Raw genomic sequence first — 26,025 nt, forward strand, 5'->3', positions numbered from 1 at the left:
GGAAAAATAAATCTTTCTTTTTTTCCGATTTTGGGGGGAAACAAATCTCTGTAACCCCAAAACACGATTTTTCGATGAAATCGATAAATTGTACAGCCCTTCCAGTAAGTAAATGATGAGTATTCATTACATCACTTGTGCTTAGACGATGACTACTAAACATAATCTTGAACTGTCATGACATTGAAACACTTAGTATAGTACTTTTGCTTTAAATTTTGTCAATTTAATTCACGGTAACTTCCACTGGATCTTGTTTCTTACCACTAACCTTGCAACTAAAGATTATTTTAATAATCAATTATATGTCGATTATTTTTTTCAATTAAACAAATCGGATAAAAAAAACATTGAAAATTGCCATCCCTTTCTTCAAAAACAGAACATTATTTCAAATTAACAGCGTAGAAAATTCACAAACATACTGATTATGTTACAACATAACAGTCCGAAAATGGGCAAAAATATTGAGCGTTTTTCAAAGCAAAAGCAGATGTTTGCAAATGTCTCATTTAGATTAAACAAAAAGATAATCAGTCTGTTTTCATGGAGGACTACAGAAATATGAGAATATTTACTGTCGAGAGGTTAGAATTTTGTGGATTTGGAAAATTTCAAGTTAAACAAGGTGTCAAAATGATTAATCGATGATCAAAATAGTTATCGATTAATTTGATAATCGATTAGTTGTTGCACGTTTACTATATACACGTGCAGATTTAGTCCATTGATGCTGGCTAAAATGAGGTCTGGGGACGTTTTTAGTGAGTCATCATGACAGCCGATTATTCGAGGTGCTTTAAGGCGTTCCACTTTGTCGGTTCCACTGTCATCTGTGACGTCGATCCATCCACCCACAGTCCTTTGTGATTGTCCTCGCCCTAATCATGGCATCTTGTTTTCTTTTTGTATTTGACTTCATCAGCCTGTTACCGGGATGCTAACCTGCTGCTAATCTTGTTGTCTTAGTGCTGGTGACAGGTGTAGTAAACGGCTCCGGCCAGCCTTCCTCATACACACAGACGCAGGTACAGCCCATAGGCAAGCAGCAGGGATGGGGTGGGGCGTGTATTTGGAGTGATTGTGAGGCATGCCTAGTGGTTGGTATATGGGGCCGGCATAGATGTGACTGTGCCGAGCCGGCGAGGCCCTGTTAGCCCTGCGCACACGTCTGTGGTGCTGTCATGTGTGCCGACTCGTGCCGTGCCGTTCTGAACTGTGACGTGCCGTGGAGTGTCCTCTGCTCTAAAGTGCATCATCATGGTGTTGTTAGGTATAGTTGCAGTGCATGAATATTCATATCTGTAAACCCCTTCGCACAATGAGTCCTGCAATAATTCATGGCAGCTGACAAGTAATCAGGGAGGGCAAATCCTGGAGGAGTCATTAAATGATTTAAATGGTGTGTTTCTATATACTGTATTTGTGTAGTGGTAGAGGGGTGTGTGATACAGAGACTCCAATAGAGAGTGATAAATATTTGAGCCTCTCACTCACCCACTATACTGTACCTTAACTAACCTCCCTTCTCCCTCCTCGCTCTTTCTCTTTGTGACAGGATGTGCGTTTCTGACGTACTGTGCGAGGGAGTCTGCATTGAAAGCCCAGAGCGCCCTTCATGAGCAGAAAACACTACCAGGGGTAAGTGCACATCACACGCTCCAGACAGTGCACCCTTCATGCCTGTATGCAACAAGCTTGTACATCTATATTTATACTGTATACAGTGGCGTGATCCTTAAAGGTCAGCCTCTGATTTGTTCACGTCAAAAGAAATGTTCCCATAGGATGCAATAGTATCGTGATACCTCGCAATCAAAAATACGTTATTAGGAATCCCACATGCGTTCCTGGCAGGACATGGCCTGCTCCAATATTACTGGCTCCAGGACACATCCCGCTGCATTATGATTGGCTGTTGTAGCCCAGTATAACACACCCTACTGCTATGCAAGAGCCAGTCATGTTTCAACAGGGCGTGTCTTGCCAGGAATGCACATGGGATTCCTAATAACGTGTCAAAACCGGTACAATCACCACTCTCCAATATTTTGAAGAGTGGTTTTGTTCGACAGACAGAGAACAACTCTCTCAATAAGATACAAAATCTGCTTGTTTCAAGCTGTTGAATTGTTACTACCTGCTGAAGTTTACTGTAAAACTGACAGGTAAAACAAAGAGAATTTAAGAACGAAATTCCGCTAATTTAATACGGAACACAATAGACATGCTAAAGACAATTAGCAGAGATGTTATGGTAATTCTAACCCTCCAACCAACAAATGGAGCAGCGCTGAGCGTTTTATAGATACCGTATCTTCGAGTTTGATAAATAAAGGACGGGTTTGGGATTGACCAGTCACGATCGTCTTTGCATCCGCAAAGTTGTAAAGAGTAACTGTGTTAATTATATTGGACTTGAATGTAATCCCACTTCATATATAAAGAATAAAGTGGACATTTGTGGTGATAGTAATAATTTAGCCACACAGATGGTTCATTTGTGACACGTCAATAACGTGACGTCCTCTTTAGTAGATGTCTCCATGGAATGAGGTCATCAAGGAACGATTGTCTTATTTGTGTGTGTGTGTGTATATATGTATGTATGTATATATATGTATATATATATATATATATATATATATATATATATATGTATGTATATATATATATATATATATATATGTATGTATATATATATATATATATATATATATATATGTGTGTATATACATGTAAATACATCAGCAAAAATTTCAACAATTCAATTTTTTCTGTCAATATGGGGGGCTGTGTGTACATTAATGAAGAAAAACATGAACTTAAATGATTTTAACAAATGGCTGCATTATAACAAAGAGTGAACAATATAAGGGGATCTGAAAATTTTCCGTACCCACTGTATGTATGTATATATGTATAAATATATATATTTATATATGTATGTATGTATGGAAGTAAATACAGTAATTAATGTATGCACCTTTTGTGACATTTTTGTTTGTTGGTGTGCTGTGAGATTTTTCAATTGTAAAATATGTTCCTTGGCTCCATAAAAGGTTGGAAATCACTGCTCGAGTCAGGTCGTGTATTCTAATCAGTCAGGTAAAAGCGACATTACAAGGTGACAGAAATAATGGGTCCTAACTTACTGTAATTAAAATACTTTATTTTTAATTCAATTACTTCACCCACATTGAAACTTTAGAGTATGGTTCGACAGAACGGCGGCATGTTTACATACAACCGTTCGTGCTACCAATAGCTTACTAGGCTACATAACGTTTCGTTGCCTGCTTGCGAGCAGTATCGTATTAAAAGTACGTGAACACACCTCAAGCAAGCCTTAAACGAACATCCTCTCCTGTCCTGAGTACCAGGGACCAACAACACGCGTTTTTTCCCCATTCTGTTCTTATAATACAGTCGGCGCGATCTACTCTTGTTGTCGTCGCCACAGTAACGAGTAACGCATTTGAGCTGACAAGATAAAGCCCAGTGATCGTAAAAAATGGGATGTGGTGGTATCGGAATACAAGCTTTTATTGCAGTAGTCTGACATTTGTCTTCTTTGTCTTTGCAAATTTGTCTTGTAGTCTGATCCGGGTGTTGTCTGTTCCACACTGCCGACGTATTTTTTTATTGTATTTTTTTAAATAACTTTATTGGCCATCAGATATTTACAGTACTGCGTCAAAAGACGCGTGACAAGGCTAAAAATAAACTAGCTTATGGATTCAAATACACTGCATGATGGCGACGCGGAGTCAATGTCTTTTGCGGATATATATATATATATATACATACATATATATATATATATATATATATATATATATATATATATATATATATATATATATATATACATATATATATATATATATATATATATATATATATACATATATATATATATATATATATATATATACATATATATATATATATATATATATACATATATATATATATATATGTATATATATATATGAATATATGTATACATATCTATGTATATATATATATATGTATATATATATATATATATATATATATATATATATATATTTAGAAACCATAAAAGATAAAGAAAAAGCAAAATACTCTTGCGAAGATGCTCACTAAAATGGCATATATTTTCCTCCAATTTCGGTTAAATTGCACTACTTTTAGGGCATCTGATTCTGAATGTGGTGGTTCCACTGTGTATCTATTTATCAAAAAGGCTTACCAACATGTACAAAAACAGTACCGTACCCTGTACCCTAGAGCATGTGTGTGTGTGTCTGTGTGTGTGTGTGTGTGTGTGTGTGTGTACACGTGCTACTGGAAGTTGAGCCACCATTAATAACAGCGTGACATAACTGAGCAGCCAGCAGGCGTCTTGCTGCTTAGGACAAACACTCCCTCTCCCGGGGGACACAAAGGGTACTACACGAGCATCATCATCTCCATTTCGCCATCCTTCTCAGTATGTCCATCTCCGCCGGCCCCCTCTGTTACCCTCCGGTGATAGCTGCCGCCTGGAGAGCGTGTGTAATTAATGTGGCCATTCCCCTTTGTCTCATCCCGGTCTCCCTCAGTCTCTGGTGAGGGATTGTGTGCTGCAGCTGAGCTGGGCTAGGACACTGTTCATTATGGATGGAGCTCTGTGACTGTCTCATACACTGTGCTTCTCTGTCACTCCCTCTCTGGTTTTTCCCTCCCCTCTCTTCCCTCTGACCTGATTTCCAGTGCAGTTAAAAAGGATTTTACGCTAAGTGTTTGAAATAGTTTGCATTATTTCAACCCCATTTTTTCGGCGCTCCCAGCGCTGTCAGATGGATGCGGAAAACAGAGATAGGTGATGTAGGAATGGCATTCTCTTCCCTTATCGCAACCTATTTGCCCTAGTTAGAAGCGAGAATGGACGATGTGCATTTATGATTCCTGAGCCGCCCTCAATCTCATTCTGGCTGTGTCGCCCCGCCGCTGATCAGACTTTCAGTTCCTACAACTTCTCCGCAGGCAAGCGTACTGATAAGACCTCACTGTGAAAGGGGTTGGGGCCTGAATAGAACGTTCTTGTGTGGGAGGGGGAATATTCACGTACATCATGGAATCCCTGCATTTTGTACAGCAGAAGCTCCAAAAGTTACCGTAAATAGCGTACGTATCATTCTGAAACAGTTTATCTCATGGTAAATACATTTATCTATTTTCTGTAGCACTTGTCCTCATTAGGATCATGGGTAAACTGGAGACTATCCCAGTTTACTTTCGATGCGATGTGGGATGCTCTCTGGACTGGTCGCCAGCCAATCGCAGGGCACAGATAGACAATTATTCATGCTCACAACCTATGGGCAAATTAAAGTAATAGTTTTGGAGCTGGCGTACTCGGAGAATTTACTCCATATAGGAAGGTCGGAACTGAGAATCAATCCTGATATGCTAACCCCTAGGCTATTGTAAAACTACCCAACATTTAAAGATGGGTGACATAATGGAAAGAGAAAAGGAAGGTGTTACACTCGTGCTCTTTCCATCCATGGTACACTCCTGTGGTAGCCAAAGAAAAAGCATAACATTTGTGGAATTACACCACCTTTACTGAGCCAGGGCACTTATTTTACATGACAAAAATCTCACGGAACACCGCCAAAGAAAAATGTCACAATGCAATACAATACAATACAATACAGTGGTGTCTTGAGATACAAGTCGAGATACGATACGAGATACAAGCCGTCGTTCAGGCGATTTATTGCTTTGATTTGCAAATGCAGACTTGAGATACAAGCGCTGTATGGTGCCAGTGAGCAACTCAACTCACTACACAATAAGCAGCACTATTACAGCATTTCACTGTGAACTTAAACAATAAACAAAGATAATTACACCTTTTGTATTTAAAACAAGCTCATAGCCTAGCCTTTCAGTTTGCTAAATAGCTAATTTGCATCTTTGTTGCAGAGCTATAACTTTTTTAACATTGGGTTGAACACAAATGGTATAGCAACACATGAAGAAAGGCAATATAGCAGTGCTCATATACATATTTATTTTATCCTCTGCGAAGAACGGCTCATCCTCATATTCGTGCCATACTAATGAGCTGAGAGGCCAAGATGGGTACACAAAAAAGAACAGCACAATGGCCATTCAATTGCGGTGTAACAAATTTTTAACAATTATTTTTAATTCTATTTAATTATGTTATTATTGTGTTTTTATAAAGTACAATATTCTGGAGTGTTCCCTGGCTATATTGCGGTTCACCTATTGTGGATTCAGCGCATTGTGTATTTTTTTTTCATATTCATATTGTGCATAATTCGCCATATACAGGATTTTGAGTGTATACCGTAATTTCCTTGTGGTAAAATGAAACGGTTCCTAGCCTAAAACATTAAAACTGTAAGAAAAAAAGAAATAAAAGAAAAATTCATTAAACCACAAATTACAAGGAATAAAATTTGCATAGTGTACTATCCTTCTGTGCATTCCTGTACAAGAGTATGGTAGAGGTTAATAGGCGTGTGGGGGAGGTTAATAAGTCTGGGAAGGTTCATACAGCTTTAAAATATGTATAAAAAAATATGTGGTGGATACTTTGGGGATTTCACTTATTGCGAGGGTGGTCCAAAACCTAACCCCCCTGATAAACTAGGCATTACTGTATACGTCGCTGGTAAACTTAGTACTTTGGAGGTTCCGCTGTACATGCATGATATATGTTCACACTACAGTATGCTTACGTGTCGTAATCATGTAATAATCTCCGGTTGCGAGCACACATGCAAACACAGCAGGTGAAGTGTGGCATTAATCCAATTAGAGGCCCTCCGAGGGGACTGATCTTTATGTAAAAATTATTTCCTAACTCTGCCGTGTGTCTGGCGCTGCCCTGCGTCCTTTGACTCATCCTCTGACCTTTCTCCCTCGTGACATGCACAACACACTCGATTTATTATTTTAATACATCATTCTGCCTGGCATGTAGACAAACAGCCAATTTGCAGAAAAATGGAGGCCTGCTGATAAGCCTGCTTTGTGAGCTTTGTGGCTGTTTTGCATGCACCCTTTGGATGATTTGTGGTGTTTTGACTTTTGTATTTTTCCTGTTCGCCAAAAAATAATTTGCTGTAAAATTACTGTATATCAGATTTAGTGGTCAGATACAATTGTCTTTCAATTTCAGTTACCTCTCAACATTTTATCTCTTTGAACAAGAATGGGAGCCTTCAACCTGAACTCACCGTTGGATAGACAAATTTGAGCCGGCTCACTCGGCTTTAACAAATTAGAATTTAACTTAAACTTTAACCAGGTAGATCACTATACAGTGGTGCCTTGAGATATGAGTGACCAGACTTACGGGATTTTTTAGATACGATCTGTCAAACTTGAGATACGAGCACTGTATGGCAGCAGGTGGCTCCACTCACATCACAACAAGCAGCAGTTCGCCCTCCTGCTTTTTTGTCCTGTTCGGCTGCTCGGTCAAGCAGAATGGAGGATCTGTATCCCTTTTATGCCGGAACAGTTTTACTGTGTCACAGTGGAGTTTTTAACCTTCTGCTGTGGTTTCTTAGTATTATAATTGAAGTTTATTGAGAATCAGAATCGAACAGAACAACGTTTCTAAAAGGGAGAGAGAAACGACGACAAAAGACAAAGCACTAATTGTAAACAGGGTGAGAAAAGTAAGTCATTACATTATCTACAACAATATTATATCTACAAACATTAAATATGAGTGTTGCATGGGGCTGTAGTGCTACACCCTGTGAGGGAAGGACAGGACAAGCTAGAACAGGACAAGGACGGGAGAAGAAGCATGCAAGACAAGGGTCGTGAACCCGGCTGTACAACTGAAGTGTGGTGGGATTGACTATGTAAATTATAAAAGTCTATAGGACGAGTGAGTGGCCCCACACCCAGTGAAAGAGTCCCAGGGGTGTGTGCCTGCGGACACATGCAAGTGAATTGACACTATTTTACATGACTGACAGAAGTGTCTTGTAATTGCTGTGCCCACACCGCGGAGGCTGAGGACCCCACCCAATCAATCGAGGGGCGGGATTGGGCCCAGGCGTCCACCGGAGAGCAGCCCGGTGGACGGAACACGTCCCACACTGAGGGACCCAGGACGGTCCGCCGGCCCCACCAAGGCACCCGACAACTGGCACCCCGGTAGGGGGCGCAGGGACCAAATGCCACCCCCCCCCCCCCAGCCAATCTCGCCCCACACGCCCCCCACTTGCAGGGCGGGAGAGTGTCCCTTGTTTGTTAGAAAGGAGGGCGGAAAGGAGCACCCAACAAGGGAACGATAAGGGGGGAACCCAGGGAGCAGCCGCGGGCCATAAGAGGGGAGCCCCAACGCCAAGCAGTCATCCAGCCCGGGGGGGCCCGGCCTCAGGAGCGCCGCCATGCAGCTAAGTGAGAACCCACCTCCCCACCTGTTAGTATGACTGGCAGGTCCCTGACTGGCAGTCATTGGCCCTACCCAGTGTATCGGTGCCACCAGAGTGGTGTGGTGCATTAAAATCTGGAGAGACCAGTGAGCCGAGGGGGGGGGGGGAGGGAGCAGGGCTGCCAGATACTGCTGCCTAACAGCCAAACCCCCCCCCCCCCCACTGTCCCGAAAAAATGGGTGTATGTGGTGCATTAAAACGTGGGGATGAGTGTGGGTGATGCATTTAAAATCCAGGGGAGCAGGCAGGGCGGAGGGGAAGGGCGCACGGACCGGGAAACAGCACATAACAATATTAAAGAATAACTGCAGGTTATGTGGGTGGGCTAATGTTGTTACTGTGTCTTTGTACATCATACCCTGCTGTTGAGTGCAAGTTTTCTTATTAAAAGAGAGTATTTTGGGAGGGATTGCAAACTCAAACCCCTCTTTTAATATTTCATTGTGCCATCACTTGTCTCTACCTGTCACCTTTTTATATAGCCCCCTCTGACCGGATTGAGACAATTTATCCTTCTCTTCACATATCATCCCTCTGTCGTGTCCTTTTCATCTCTTTCTAATTCAGCCCTCTGTGCTTTCCCTTTCCCCCCCTCTTTTATCCCCCCTCTTTTATCTCCTTTTCCATTCCTTCCCCCCCCCCCCCAGTCCTCTGTTCATCTTCTTCCTTTATGTCCCACACTCTCTCCTGGGTGCCAGTGGAATATGACTGAATATTCTGCTCACAAGCATCCCTTTCACCGCTCGCGCCTTTCTTCTTTCAAATATCACCATGGTATCCCATACACCTTTTTCCCTAATGTCCTTTACCCCTTTTTTTCCTCCCCTTGCTGCGCATCCACTCTTCCTCCTGGGATTCTCATTTCACAGTCATTTATGGTGACCCTTCTCCTAAGTCCTCCTCTCGACATCGCCGTTCTCCCCCGCCCTCCCTCGTACTCCTCGTTTCATTTCCCCTCCTCTTGATTAGTTGACCCTTTTGACCGTTTCACACTACCCCACCTCCCCACCCACACCCTTCGCAGCTCCACTTGTTAAGCTGCATGATTAGTTTCTCACAAACTCATTTTCATAGCCAGATCCTGGGCTCATCATGGGACAAGGGGGGCAAAAGTGTGTGCGTGTGTGTTTAGGTGTGTGAGCGTGCGTGCATGTGTGTTCGTGTGTGTGTGTGTTTGGTCCAAAGGGTGTCTTGGGATCTTACTGAATTGCGAGCACCGGTAGAATGTCGAGCGTTCCCTTTCAATGAAGAGCAGCCACACACATGCAGATAGACGTGTATGTGTGTGCGTGTTTGCCATTCAGTGATGGGATTTAATGCCGATTTAACAGTTCCAACGAGCCGGGACGGAGGGCTGCGGAGTAAACTAGTCCTTAAATGTACCACGCTGGTTCCATTCGAAACAGGCTAGGAAATGAGAGGATAAGAAAGAGGAAGATGGACAGATGGCCGACATCCTGCACCTTATGTTTACTTCTAAGGAAATAAAAGCACAGAGGACGATTTTATCAGGCAGAGCGGCTGAAAAGTGATACTGGTACATGTTTTGCCATATTTGATGTAACACAGATATTCCCTCTGGGATATGAAATAGCTCATGTACTGTATATCTGCCTCATATCTCTCCACATTTGCTCCAAAAACCTATATACTCCTCAAATAGTGCCCTTCCCTTTAATAGACGCCGCGCCCCAAATTGTCCCCACTCAAGACAAATAGACAAATAGATGCCTCCTGTTTCCCAACTGGAAAAAGGGGGTAGTAATTATCTCACTTCATAGATGCTTTTTATTGTTCACGCCCATTTGAACTCTGTTGCTAACCAAAACAGCAGCGTGTAAACAGTCTCTCAGATTAATGAAAGTGTGGAGACCGCATGTTGTAAATGACGTTCCTATACAACAATATAATAATTATGATTATAATAATATAATATGATGGCGCCGATTATTTTTTCAATAGAATCTCCTCTGACTTGAGATCACGATACAATAATGTTGTGTTTGTTCACATTTATGTTCCGAGGCGCTATGTGACTTGTTGCTCCACCCAGTCTGTCTCAATCGTTGCCGTTCCTATGCATTTCTCCATAAAAGTCCCTTTTATTTGTTTTTAAACTACACGCTGAATTGTCATAAATTATTTTATAAAAATAACTACCTCCTTGTTAGATGCCCACCAATTACTGTTCAGGAAATAAACACCCGTAGCCACTATTTGTGGAAATAAAGTTCACAAAGATGGTTGCACCAAAATCAAGAAAATACAACAGCTTAACACATTAGCTTTAAAAATATGCTCTGATGACGCTTATGTGTCACTTCTCAAGTTCTGTTCAAGGAGCAAGATGTGCATAGTCGATTGGTTTCATCTGCAATGTGTTTGTGTCTTGTTAGCCCAGAGAGGTGGTGGCAGGAGGCTTGTAGTCCGTTTCCGAGGTCAGCGGTCAGAGCTAAGCCTCTCGTCACAAATTCAAAGGGGGTGGAGGGGTGCTGGTCTCCAAGCCGTTTGAAAATGGGTCTTGGGCTGTTAGACAGTTTTGAAAATGATAGCGTTACTATCTAAAATCTAAAAACAGTAGTCTGTAAATATGGAGGACATTCGCATGTGAGTTAAATGCTTAGTCTAAGCATAAACATGGGTTCTTTGGTTTACGACAGAGCTCCATTCTTAAGTAACACAACATAACCTGAATTTGTAAGTTCAAGTGCACAGTAGTTTATCTTTCACCAATGTTCAAGCAGTAGTAAAGTAATAATTACAGTAAATATTTGTCCGAAAACCAGTTATAGGCCATCGATCGTTGGAGGTGGTATATATCAATGAGTTCCGTGGACACACTTAAGATGCCAGCCGTTTTTCACCAGGTGACTCTCGTACACCTGGTTATACTGCTAATGTTCAATGCTCCAGTCACACACAGATCCTTGTCACCATGCCAGACTATTTGCGCCGCTTTTAAAGGGTATGCTTGAACACGCTTCGATTGGACAGGATTTAAGTTGTCTGTAGTGACGCCCACACCAGCACTAACGTTTCATTTTAAAAGCACTGGGGGTAGGCCGGTCCACGAAAGTACCAAAACCGGGTCTCGCCCGCCTCCTCGCGGTGTTATGCCAAGTGCAGCGCAGGATTTGCTCTAGTAACGAAAATAAGAGCCCTAAGTATGGCGGTAACTAAGCGTCCTGTCTTATGCCGCATGACGACAGATTTTTACGCTGCTGCACAAACTCGTATTTAATTGCCTGCCATCTGTAACCTTCAAATGTCATAACTACATGAAATCCATCCATCCATTTTCCGTACCGCTTATCCTCAAAAGTGTTGCAGATGTGCTAACCAGTCGACCACCATGCCGCCATTACATGAAATATTTTTATTTCATGTAACTACTGTATCTCACAGTCAAAACAACAATGGTGAAAAACAGCTTTTGTGTCACATATACTTTGAAGAAGGGTATTCGAAAGACGTGAGGAGCATTGGGCGTAGTGTTGGTTTTCAGATAGTGACAGTTTGCCAAGTACTGGCCTCAAATGTACTGTATATTACAATGTTTTCAATGTTTTATATTACATGTGTCTAAACGGGCATCATTGTGACAGCGTTGCCTGTCAGTGTCGAAACTCAAAAGAAAAATGCAAAGAAAAAACATTTTAGTCGTATAAAAACACTTATTTCAGCATTCTTTATTCAACAAATAACAGTCAGACAAAAACATTGTGATATATATTCTCCTTTACCCCAAGCGTGTTCGTAATAACATAATATAGAATGTGCATTACATAGTGAAATAATTTTGACTTTGTCGAGTAGTGCTTCAAGTAGAGTAGTGCTCGCCAGAAGAACACTCAGTGATAAGTGGCATTAACTTCACGTATATGCCACGTGAAAACCATGCAAATGAATGCACACATGCACGCACGCAATCAAGCCTTGGAACATTCATACCAAACTCTGCTCCAATCCATTTCTGCTCGCTGCATCCATCCCTCCTCTTCATCAGCTTCACTCATATCTTCTTTAGATTTTAACCTTATATCTGGCTCACTCTATCCGCTCTCCCCATATAAATCTTTCCCAGCCTAAAGCTGCTGTATTTCCTCTGTAATCTTTGCCTTATCTCTTTCTTTTGTTCTCTGCTGTTGATATCTCTCTCCCTCTCTCGCCATTTAATCTGCTCTCTCCTCCCTCTCCCTTTATCACTCCCCTCATCTTTGTTCCACTTCAGACTCAGTACACAATCACACATACAAACACACGTATTTGCTTGGTCACACTGACTTCCCCAAATCTTAGTGTAGGTGAAATTAAAGTGTGATAAGCAGCTTAGCAGGTGTGTGCTGTCATGCTTCACTGCTATCCAGGGAGCTCTGTTCTTTAATTAGAGGCTAGCCTATACACGCACGCACGCACGCACACATGCACATACGCATGTATGCGCACGCATAGACACACACGCACACACACACACACACATACACATACAGGGCTTCTCATGACACACTGGATGCCTGCTAAATTATTAATACACATAATTATTATAGCAGCAGGGCAATGTATTAATGCATTTGTGAAAATATGCACTTTGTAGTAATGATATTGATTAAAGGCCTATATAATGATGCAATTCTCAAGTGGATTGAAAGGAGTTTGAGGTGGGATCATGGAAGTATCCTTGTTAGTTTGTCGTACTGTCACTGATGATTTCGTGTCATCAAAATTCCTCAAGGAAATAATAAACATTGACATGACTCATGGTTCATAAATGAACTTTCCCAACACTGATCCTGTATTAGTTCACATTGCAATATCGCAGGTTAAAATAAAATTTCAATGTCGTTTTTTTTCCCCCTCACTATGTGCAGCCCGAGAGGAGATTTTGGCTGAGGGATGTGGCGGCTACATGGCGATGTATGATACCAGTTATGAAGCTAGGGGCCGGTGCATGAAGCGCTTTAAAAAATCAATAGTAGTATTTTCAATTGTATCCCAAACCCGAAGCCAGTGCAAGGAGGCTAGGACAGGTGTAATGTATTCACGTTTCTTTGTGCGAGCCGGAATTTAAATCATCAGAAGCTGTGCCACCAGAGTCAGAGGGAGACCACGGGCTACGATAGTTTAAACTTGAGGGTATGAAGGCACGGATGAGTTTTTTTAATCACTGTATGACAGAAGAGACTTGATGAGATTTGTGTGTCCAGGTTAAGATTGGGCAAAGGAACCAAGGTTGGTGGGAATTGAATTTTGGGATTTCAAAGGGCCAAAGACAATGACTTCAGTTTTGTTGTCATTTAACTGAAGGAAGTTATTTGCCATCGAGATTTTAATTTTTTCCAAACAGTCCAAAAGAGTCTGCCTGGAGATACCAGATTTACTGCAAGTGGGAGTGCACAGTTGGGAGCCATCTGCATGGAAATGCAATGGAATTAGAAATTTTCTGATGACATTGCCAAGGGCAGTGTTTCCCAACCTTTATTGAGGCAAGGCACCTTTTTTACATCAGAGGAAAACACTACTCTAAGGCACACTACTAACCAAGTATGAATACTGAAATAATGACTAACTCGTCTCAATTTTTACTCACAAATCTACTTACTCAGTATGATATCTGGGCCTGTGTAGTTGAACACAAAGTTATTATTCGGTTCAATGGAAACAGCTGGATACACTGGTTTATTGTACCTTCTGCCATCTGTTATGCCTCTCACTGTATGTCACTGGCATAGATAGATGAACATTTGTAATTCATAAATAATCATATTTGGACAAATTAAGTGAAATTGGATAATTTTGTCAGGCACCCCTGATGACCTCTCGTGGCATTCTGGTGTGCCATCGCACCCTGGTTCGGATTTACTTGCTTAGAGAGAGCATGTAAAGGCAGAAAAGCACTGGCCCCGGACTCATAGTAACCCTTTGAAAGCGTCTGCTATTGGTGAGGGAACAGAAGGGTGATTGCAGTGAGTTACCCAGTGTCATTTTATTGGTAAGACTCAAATCAGTGAGTGTTGTGTAGTTGATAATAAATGTATACTAAGTTTAAAACAAATTTCTCATAGCAAATAATGTAACATGTAACATTTTGACATTCCTAACTGATGAATTTTTGCTGTCAGTGGTACACGTCTGTGATGGCGTCACACAAAAATCACATAAAAAAGCAAAACACACCCGTAGAGTTCATACTTTGGATTCTAACTCAGCTGAAGTCTTACAACATTTGCTGATGTCTCGTGGCGATGGTTTGACCTCCAAGTTTTGAACTCCAAACTGTTAAACTTTGGAGGTTCCACTGGACTTCGTGTGTATCAAATATTTCGGGGAGGAGCAAAGTGTGTATGTTCTGCGTGTGTTTCCATGGGGAATCTAAGATGCCCGGCAGGCGCCCCACCCCCCACCCCCCGACGGGGCAAAGCTATGATGAGAAATTATCCACTAGGACGACTTTGTGGGCTAATTTAACATATTTATGTGGTCAGCAGCACTGTTTACTATTCCCCTTCACTGCTTACTGCTGCACTTTCAATTTAGAACACAACCATGCTTCGCCTTTGCCTCTCTCTTTCATTTTCTCTCTCTTCTTCCTTCTTCTCTTCGCCTCCTCTGCCTCTATCTCTCACTGCCTGATGGGGTTTGTGATGTGTATCGCTCTGCCCGCCCCTTCCCTCGTTCTGATTCTCTATTTTTATCTCCACTGTGTGTGGGATGGGAAGGGAGTAGGGGGACAAATGTAGAATGAAGTGTGTGTTTTTGTGTGTATGTGTGTGTGCCCACACGTGTATTCATGCGTGCGTACGTGCGTTTGTGTGTGTTGTGAGTAGAGAGAAAGGGGTGGAGCCAGAGATTGTGATAAAGAGGGGGTATGCAGAGCCATAGGGGGGTGTTTGTGGTTTGTGTACAGCTAAGACCGATAGGGATTTAGCCTGTTTGTTTTGAACAAGTCTTTGGCGTCTGTGTGTGTGTGTGTGTGTGTGTGTTTGAGTGTGAGTGCATTTGTGCATGCAACATGGAGAGAGGAAGAGGGCCTGCCTCATATATTTCACCACAAAAATGAGGTAGACTCTAATCATAGCCTCATAAATGTCTGACCCAAGAGAGCACCTGCCTCTTTAGGACACGCACACATACACACGCACACATACATATACACACGCACACACACACACACACACACACACACACACACACACACACGTGCTTGTTCTCACACGCGTATACACTCACGTGCGTTCTCACACGCGTATACACTCAATGAAGAACATTTGTATTACCACGATAGTATGGAACTACTGTTCGGTAAATAGGAGGCAGCTACAGAGACTCTCATGGGCCTGTTTTACATACTCATGTATTCAGCTGTTGAGTTACAATGCAATCAGTTGTCATCATTGCGCCGTATATACCCTTGGCAATCAAAACTCTCCTTCAAGCCTCGCCTGTAATACGACATGTTCCGAGTCTGCATGTTCATTTAAATCGTGACCCTTTTATCGCAAGGAAAGGGGTGTTCTCCTCCACCACACTGTCCTTTATTTATTTTTACGAAACGAGAAATATTTTATTGTACTCATATAGTCCTAGGGCACTTTAGGGCCACACTGGAAAAAAACAAACAAATAAATAAAACAAGAAAACAAGTCGGAATGTTACAAGAATAAAACTGTATTCTTATGAGAACAATTTCGTACCATTAGAAGAAATCAAATTCTGTCTGATGAGAAAAAGGTTGTATTCTTATGCGAATAAATATGCTGTTTTACTCGAAAAAGTTGTAATATTGCAAGAATGAAATTGTTACAAAATGTTACAAAAATAAAGTTGTAATATTATCAGGAAAAAGTCGTAATTTTTATGAGAATAAAGTTGTAATCTTTCAAGAAAGAAATTGTAACATTGCAGGAATAACATTTTAATATTGCAACAATACAGGTATTGTAATATTAAAGTTGCAACATTATAAGAAAAAAAATGCAAGCTTATGAAAATTAAGTTATAATATGAGAATTAAAGGGTAATTAACAAGAATAATACTAATGTTATGAGAAGAAGCATCCTTGGGTCACTTAAAAAGTGCTATATTAATCCAAGCTATTATAACTATAATCATTACTGTATTAAGAAAATCAGAATATTACAACCAATAAAGTCTGAATTTTAATGAGTCAGAATTCCCACAAGAACCCAAACTCAACAGTCTGAGACCAGTAGCTCCTCTCTCCCTCTCTAGAGACCTCCCATTATAAAATTATAACTTTGTAATGTTACACATTTGTTCTCCCAAAATTACATTAAAAAAAAAAAAAAAAATTATCTGATTATTCAGACTTTTTTTTTCCTCATTAAAATTATGACTCTACTCCTTATCATTTATTCCTTGTTGTGTCATTCTTTCGGGTTTTTTTTTTCCAGCATGGCCCCTAGCTCTCCCTTGCAAAGGAGAGCTTCTCTCATTGCTGTATATTGTATGTCATTAAAATAAAGAGCCAGAACCTTGACAGATGTCTGAGGATCCCAGCATTTGCACTTGAGTCGGCTTAGTCCACTGAGCTCCAAACACTGTATCGCATTGCCAGCATCCCGTCCTCTTTCGACTTCTTTTCTATAACGTTCACACTTTTGTGTGCATGTTATAGCACTGATTTTTACTATGCACACTCTCCAACATGGGTTGATCACACTGATGGGAGGATGATGTTGGTCTGATTTAGTTTGTTCCAATTCGTCAAAGTGTTTTGGATGGTAATAGTGATATTTGCTCAGAGGCCGCCGTACAGGACCATATGAGGAAGAGTGAATGGAACGTGTGATTTTATCTGAATGAAAAGAAGGGGTGGGGGGTGGGGGTTAAGAGCCGTGTGGCGGGAGGGGAGGGGTCATGAAGAGGTTTGGCATGAATAGTGGGATATAGACTTTGAGACAGGGAGGAGCAGGGGAGGTTGGGTTAGAGAGAAGGAGGAAGCAAGACAAAAGTTTGCCGTAATTAGCGTGGAGGAAGGGCCAGGCGGGTGGTGTGTGTAAGAATAGGGTCTTTAGGAGGTGATGGTGGTGGTGGGGTGGGAGTGTGGGCGTACTTCTGTCAGTTTTGGACTGAGACATCTGTCAGAGGCGGCGGTGGGTGTGTACTACGCCAGTGTGCGTATGCGTGTGGGGATGACAGGACTTGGGTTGCACCTGGGCTAAGACCCTCTGACTGATGTCGTCTTTCCCAGCACACTTCAGCCTGCTGCCAGGATAATTTCCTTTTCTCTGCAGCTTTATCCTTCCATGCACACTGTCATCTCGCACAATGCCTTGTTCAAGTGGATGAACACACTTAAACTTCTGTGCTCTTAGCTCTGCCTTAGTATATATCAGTACAATATGCTGGGAGACAACGCAGAGGACCGGACAGCTCCCCTTTAGGTATTTATATTCATCATCGATGACCTGGACAGGCCATTATCAACTGATTAAAAATATATACTACTTACTAGTTTGATAGTATTACCCTTTATTAATCAAGGAACCATATTTTGGTAACTTCAACTTCAGTCATAGCCCCAAGTTTCACGATTAGGCAATGGAACCATATGATTTCTCCAAGGTAATTATCAATGAATGGTAATGATAGTATAGAAAATAAATAAATAAATGAAATAAGTGTTGTTGTTTTTTAACTGTGACATGATGGTGAGTAAACATTCTAAAAAAAGTTACCAAAGTTGGAAAAAAAAGCTTTTTAAAACGTTATGCCATAATACAGCAACTATGAAGTATAATGTCTTTCCAGGGGTTCCCATATGAGAAGACTACCAGCTTCTTGAATGTGACTATTTTAAAATTAAATATTGCCCATTTAATTTTACATCGAACTTCATCCATCCATTTTCTGAGCCGCTTCTCCTCACTAGGGTCGCGGGCGTGCTGGAGCCTATCCCAGCTGTCATCGGGCAGGAGGCGGGGTACACCCTGAACTGGTTGCCAGCCAATCGCAGGGCACATACAAACAAACAACCATTCCCACTCACATTCACACCTACGGGCAATTTACAGTCTCCAATTAATGCACGTTTTTGGGATGTGGGAGGAAACCGGAGTGCCCGGAGAAAACCCACGCAGGCACGGGGAGAACATGCAAACTCCACACAGTCGGGGCCCCGCGGGGATTGAACCCGGGTCCTTAGAACTGTGAGGCTGACGCTCTAACCAGTCGGCCACCGTGCCCCCCATTGACCTTCAGTGAAGAAAAAAACATTTACACAATGAAAGAAAGCTATATTAAGACAGGTGAATATCATTGTCAAATCCCATTGTGAAAAGTAAAACAAATCTTCGAATGTACTACTATCATTTTCTTTGGTTAACATTTTGAATTTTCAAGTATTTAAATGATGATTGTCATCATTAGAGGCTCTAATTTACTTACTTTTTTTTAATGTGATGCTTTGGCCAGGCCTAGAAAAAAATACCACTGGTTAGTTTGATAGTACTCTATCATGCCACCCTTTATAGTAGGGCAAGGAACCATATTTGGTTACTTAAACAGATCAAAATGGATACCACACACCTCACTATAAGCTAGTAACAATATGATTTATCAAAGGAGGACTATACCTGCAAAGGCATTTTTAAACGGGACTAAATATATTGAAATTAAGTTAAATGACACAGGTTTATCATGATTTAAATATAATAATAATATACTGTATACTGTATATTAGGTACCAAATTACCAACATTTAAAAAAAACATCTACTAAGGTACTACAAGGGAAAGAACCATATTTCGTAGCTTGGTTTTAAATCAAGTGGATCCCACATGAATCGCTATAGGTTTGTAGAACATGTGATTTAGCCCAGAAAGATAATGACAATATATTTTAAAGACTTTAAAAAAACTCTTTCTGTGTTCCAACTATAGTATTCAATGATAACGATTTAACAAGAGAAGGCTCTAAATAGTTTCATCCCATTTTTGTTATTATTATTATTATTTTTTTATTATTACATTAAACTTGCATTCATTACTTTTATGATGAGCAGCTGCATACAAAAACCACGCTGAGTTCACTCATCAACATGACAGAACAATATTAGTTCTGTAGTTTTGTTTCTGCTTTTCAAACGTCCCAAATGTGTCACTGGCTCTTCCCTGAATGTAATCTTTTTTTTTTTTTTTTTTTTTTTTTTAATCATGAATTTGTATGGATTTGAGCAGCCTTTTTAATTCTCTGGTTCATTTCCCAAAGGACTTACACTCCCCAAAAATAGAAAGAAGGTCCAAGTGCATAGGTCTAACATTTATCCGCTATAGTCCTGTTGGATTATGTGCTGCTAAATCCAAAGGATCAAATTTCACTGAGTGCTCCGCTTGCTTCATGTGGTATGCTCTGACAAAAAACAGCGTCATATTATAAAAATGAACAAGGTGGTTAGTTCTGCTATATGCATGGTTTCACACCATTATGATGGAGGGTGACATGAAGAAAAGGAGAAGGGGGGAGCTGAGACTACGTCGGCATGCTCCAGTAGAGAGACTGATTAAGGGTTAACTGCCGGATAAATAGTGGAGTGCAGTTGCGTACTCCTCAGGTGTGAAAAATGGAAGGGATCACATGATGGCTGGGGGAGGTTATATTATGGTAGCAGGTTCCGGTTGCCAGGCGACGGGGCTCAGCGAGATGCCAGGTTGCTAGGTAACCCGGGGGATGCAAAGCCGAATGCGATGAGATAGCGAGAAGAGGAGGGGCTCAGAGCGGAGCTGCTCTACCTTCACATCTCGCTGTTTTCATCCAGCTGTGAAGGAGCTGTGTAAACAGCAACACTGCACGCGGAATGTCCTCGCAGAGATGCTGTGTTACACGCTCCATCTCTGGAGTTTTCGCCCACACAATGATTTGGATTCTCTTTCACAATGTACTGTATCTTCTTTTATTGCTTTTAACAAATATTTACAAAAAAAGACTAAACGATTACAGGATCAACAGATGGGGAATTATAGCAGTCAGTGTTCAAAAACCTTCAGGCTTCTGCGCGAAACAAAGAAAAAAATGTCAGCAAAAGTACAAGAACATCTGAACTTTATTTGGGGTTTAATAAGAGCCACTTTAAATGGTAGAAGGTGTGTGCTGGCTCACATTTTACATGAGGGTGAATATGATTGGTTAATTCTGAACCCTGCCACATCCTAGTTATACTGAGAGGGTGTGTACAGTTGTGCAACCACATAATTTCATAATTGCAGTGGTTTATTTTTACTTACACTCTTTGGGTTATGGGTCACATTAATGGAGGGGAAAATCTTGAAATGATTGTTTTGGTCTTATTTTTTTTAGGTCACAAAAACCTGGCATTTGAGAAGAGCTGTGTAGAACATTTATATCTACTGTATTACCAGAGCCGGAGTTAACGTTATAAAATATAAATGTAACAAAACTGGACCCAGTTTTTATTTGAACCTAAGTTTGGGAAACCCTAATGTACTGTAGATCATGGATTACAAAGGGACCATTTTAGACCCAAAAAACTGTCAAATGGTGACTTTTTCATGCAACAACTGTGCTTTGGAGTGCAAAAATGTAAAATTAAAAAAAGGGTCTTAAAGCACAACTTTCTCAATTGCCAGTCTTGTAGTTTCCGTGTAAACACTGAAATTCACACCGTTTTTTAAAACAGAGGATGAGCGCATGCATGAGTACGTCCCATTCATTCATGAATGTCAGAATACTATACTGTTGTTCCGTGTGTACAGCCTCAAGGTAATGTGCTTAATAAAGACTGAATCCTGTTTCCTCAAATTCTCAAACCAAATATATGGACAAATTCGTGGTTGGGACATGCTACGCAATCGAAACTGTCTTCAGGTGTTTTTGTAGCTCCATATGGGGATCATTGTAAAAATGTTGTCACCTGTACGTGTAACACCAAGACACAGAGACTTCCGTTTCTGAGTTCCTGTGCCGACGTGTGGCGAGTGAATAACCAAAAAACAGCATATGGTCCTAACACATACACTTTTTAATTCAACGGTGGACTTATTTTATATTGTTTCATGTGATTCAAACAGGCAGACGAAGCGGTAGCCTGCCTGTGCCTGATTTCGTTTTTTTCCAATTCACATGGCTCCACATAATGAATTTGTATAGCTGCTAGGCACGCTCGCAATCACAGTGAGGAAATGAGCGGGAGAAGAGTAGGAGGTAATTGTGATACAGAAATAGAGAGAAGAGAAAGGCTGGAAAAGAGGGAAAGAAATGGAAGGATAGCAGTGTCACCGTGAGGCAGAGATTAGGAGGCTTTAGGGTAGAAAGTGGGAATAGAAGCTGGGAAAGAGGGAAAATAATGTAGGCTAAAAATACTCTGGAAAAGGGACACATACTGTATGAATGTGGTGGTGAATACTGAGAGGATATTAAAAGGGGGATGGCGTATACTTAACATATGCACAAAATAATTGTCTGTTATCATGCTGTGATCTGTAATCAGTTTCATCATTCATTTTTACATGAGGATATTGCCCTCCAGTGTTTTCGTAGCAAAACACAATGAATGCAAATATGTAAATGATTTAACACTGTAATTGAATCCATGTTCCAAATAGCCGGTGTACACATTGTACACACGCACGCACGCATGCACGCACGCACACACATGACGCCCGCCCCCTCCCCGATGTGGGGCAATGGTTCGTTCCGCTGATTTTGCGTATGTGGGGGAGGGAGTAGAATACGATTTGATTGGATAATCCAAGGATTTAATAAACTCTAATCCTGGCACAATCCTCTCTGCATTACTCCTGGGAGTAAGATTAACTGTATGTGTACAGGATGTGTTTCTATGTGTGCAAATAAAAAGGTGAGGAAAAGTATGTACTGTATGAGTAACTGTCCTGCAAGTGTGGACATTTATGTTGGCGGCGAGGCATGCAAATGGAAGTGCGTTTGCATGCAGGCCCTCACTCACACGTGTATGTGTGAGGACATACCAGCTCTTGCGTGGCCATCATATATCACATATATCTCATGCATCCACACGCCACCGCTCCCATACCAAATCCCTATCCCTCATAAATGCATGGCTCTTAGTATGCACGTAAAAAAACAAAAACAAAAAAACACTACAGAGCGCCTCGTTGGATGCAGATGGTTACTGTTAATTAAGTCTTAATTGGAACGTGAGTAATGAGAGGGTAATCTGACTTGAAAGGAGCGCGTTGCTGTTCACGTGTGTGCTGTAATGGAAAGAAAGACGAAGTACAGCGTGTCTGACATGCAGGCACGATACTTGACAGCGGAGTCAAAGTTGAATGCAATCTGTTCTGTGACGCGGAAGAAGATTTCCCATTGAGGTCAATTATATTTGTGCTGGAGTCATAAAACCTTTATTAACTGTACAGGCAATGTTCAAAGGAACATTTAACATTATTAACTTGCATACAAGTATAATCCGAAGTTAACCATTTTATTATTCATATGTTATACGCAATAAAACACTCTTTAAACTCATAGCATTATCTGTCAAATGTATAAAATGAAATAAGTGATGTCCATCCATCCACTCATTTTTTTATAGCGCTTGTCCTCATTAGGCTAGCAGGTAAACTAGAGCCTATGCCAGCTGACTTTGGGGGAGAGGCGGGGTACACCTTGAACTGGTCGTCAATCCATTGCAGGCCATGCTGTATATAGAGAAACAGCATTTCATGATTAAATGCACATCTATGGACAATTTAGAGCCTCCAATTAATCTAACATACATGATTTTGCAATGTGGTAGGAAGCCGGACTATCCGGAAAAAAACCCACACAAGCACGGGGAGAACATGCAAACTTCACACAGAAAGCCAGTTTCGAAACCCGAACCCCAAAACTGTAAAGCAGACATGCTAACTACGTGCTGCTACTGTTTATTTTGTTACTTGTTTCACAAACTGTGTCTTGGCTGTTTGTGGAGCTGAAAATGCCTCACACATGATTCCATTTATGCTCTGCAATGGTGTCTACATCTGACACTGAGTGACTGGCATATCACTGCACTTACGCATTACGCACTTACCCAAGCGGAAGAAAAAGTAGTTCCCACTTCCCAACAACTGCGTGTTCTTTAGACAATATCCATCCATCCATCCATCCATTTTCTGAGCCGCTTCTCCTCACTAGGGTCGCGGGCGTGCTGGAGCCTATCCCAGCTGTCATCGGGCAGGAGGCGGGGTTACACCCTGAACTGGTTGCCAGCCAATCGCAGGGCACATAGAAACAAACAACCATTCGCACTCACAGTCATGCATACGGGCAATTTAGAGTCTCCAATTAATGCATGTTTTTGGGATGTGGGAGGAAACCGGAGTGCCCGGAGAAAGCCCACGCAGGCACGGGGAGAACATGCAAACTCCACACAGGCGGGGAAGGGGATTAGAACCCCGCACCTCAGAACTGTCAGGCTGACGCTCTAACCAGTCGGCCACCGTGCCGCCTAGACAATATCTCAGAAGTTTATTTACATAAAGATCTGGGAACGGAGGAGTTGATATTTCGGTATCAATCCGCACATCACTAACATCAAGCCAACAGGGAATGGGTCCAAAAACAGGAAGTACAAACCAAAATAAATGCAGGAGCGGTGCTAAGCATAGTTTAATACATCTGCTCAGTCATCCATATGACGACTGGCCATCATCTCCAGCTATCATGACACTGACTCACTCACTAAAGCTGGCCAAAATGGAAATGTACAGTTTTCTAACTTCACTGTAAATGCCAGTATATATTCTTCTCATCGTGTTCTTCTTCGTCCCTTACCACTGTGCTTTTAGAAAAAGTGTCGCAAAAAGCCATTTGGAGAGTTAACCCTTTCATGGTGGCTCAATTTAGGTCTAGTGAGGTCGAGTGAGTGTGAATGTGCGTGTGAGTGGTTGTTTCTCCATATATGCCCTGTGATTGGCGGGTGACCAGTCCTGGGTCCAGTCCATTCCCGCCTTTCACCCAATGTCCGCTGGAATAGGCTCCAGCTCACCTGCAATGAGAATCACCGGTATATAAAATGGATGGATGGACAGATTTTCTCCCATTCCACATTGCCTCTCCCCCATTCATGCATTTTTACTCATTGATTATTTGACACAGATGCAATATTTTACAAAGAGGACCAGCACAAAGGCGCCAAGGCACTTCTTGGCTCAAATTCTTTGTTTACCCGAAGATCGCAGCAGTCGCCCTTGGCAACCAACATCCTTGTTTACCTACCCTGTGTGTGCCGTCATAGAATTGCCATGGCGACCAACTGGTTGCCTTGACGATTTTCCGATGCCATTATTATGTGTCCGCAGATGCGCCTGCTGTCTCCTGTCACTGTACTTATTATATTCCTAGACCAATACGTCAGTTTGAGCATAAATTCAGCATAATAAGAAGTGATGGCTCAACTTGCCCCATTCAGCATGTTTCGGAGTCACAATGACGAGCTTGAATAGGCATAATGAAGGGAAAAATGGAGGTGATGATAGATAGATTGAAGGATAGAGTGAAGGTTTGTGGACACAAATCTGGCAACAATCAGCCATCTCTACGACACAGCCCAAAATCAATGAACAAGACGTGACTGATCGATGGCTTGATAGCACAAGATGGATAGCAGTGTGGATGGACAGCAATAAGAGCAGCACTGGGAAATGATAGATGGATGGACAGATGGATGAAGGGATAGAAAGATGAATGGATGGAGAGAGAAGCGTGAATCCAAGGTCACTGGAAATACTGGAGGCGGTGTGTGCGTGTGTCTGCACTGTCTGCGTGTGCGTGTGTGTGTGTTTTCTGTAAGTTTATGTTTAAGCTGACAGCTCCAGTCAATAAAGGTGTGAGGTTAAAAATGTGCATCATCCCTTCCTCTGCCGACATCATGTGTGCGCGTGTGTGTGTGTGTTGATGCAAACGGTGTGTTTGCACCTATGTTGGCCTTGCCTTAGATCAATAGCTTGTGGTGACAGCTAAGAGCTGATTAATCAAATGTATGGATCAGTCTCTCCCGGAGCTGCCCCCTCCTCAATTACCAGCTTCATTACATTGCCTTAACACCCCACTGGGACCTTTCTCTCATCTCTCTCAACGCCTCCCTGTTGCCTCTTTTTACACACTCCCTTCCTCCAATCGCATCCTCTGTTTTATGTCCTCCTTTTTGTTTTTTATTTTGTAACTCCCCATTGATTCACAGCACAATTAATTCAACCGTAAGTGTGACAAAATCACATTGGGGCCACCACTGTTTGATTGCATTCTTTGTAAGGAATAAGGTTGGGAATCTCATTGTAATTTCAGATATGATATTGTTACGTGTTTTGCCTGATGATAATCTCCCGGTACAGTAGGGATTGAACCGATTAGTCGACTAGTTGACTTTGCCACTCTGTATCAACGTTTAAAGCTTGTATGACTATAATGCTCTGTGGAGCAGCGAAATGTCCGGCCAACAAGGCATCACAGTTTTCATACACCTGTGCGGGTCAGAGGGTATGAAAATAAGATGGCTGTGGATGACAATGGCGCATTGTCTCGTTAGCTTCGGCTAGTCAAATCGCCGCTACTCTT

The 26,025-nt window shown here is 41.6% G+C and overlaps 1 protein-coding gene across 4 annotated transcripts in view; it reads left to right on the forward strand.

Annotated features, from left to right (window-relative positions):
• Positions 1–26,025, forward strand: part of LOC133401337 (CUGBP Elav-like family member 3) — a 55,573-nt gene that overhangs the window by 3,667 nt on the left and 25,881 nt on the right. For all 4 annotated transcript variants that reach the window (XM_061674212.1, XM_061674215.1, XM_061674213.1 and 1 more), the window contains one exon: positions 1,559–1,641. In XM_061674212.1, coding sequence (XP_061530196.1) covers positions 1,559–1,641 — 83 coding nt within the window. The remainder of the gene's footprint in view (positions 1–1,558; positions 1,642–26,025) is intronic.

Source organism: Phycodurus eques, chromosome 4 (assembly GCF_024500275.1).
Source record: "Phycodurus eques isolate BA_2022a chromosome 4, UOR_Pequ_1.1, whole genome shotgun sequence".
Classification (NCBI taxonomy): domain Eukaryota; kingdom Metazoa; phylum Chordata; class Actinopteri; order Syngnathiformes; family Syngnathidae; genus Phycodurus; species Phycodurus eques.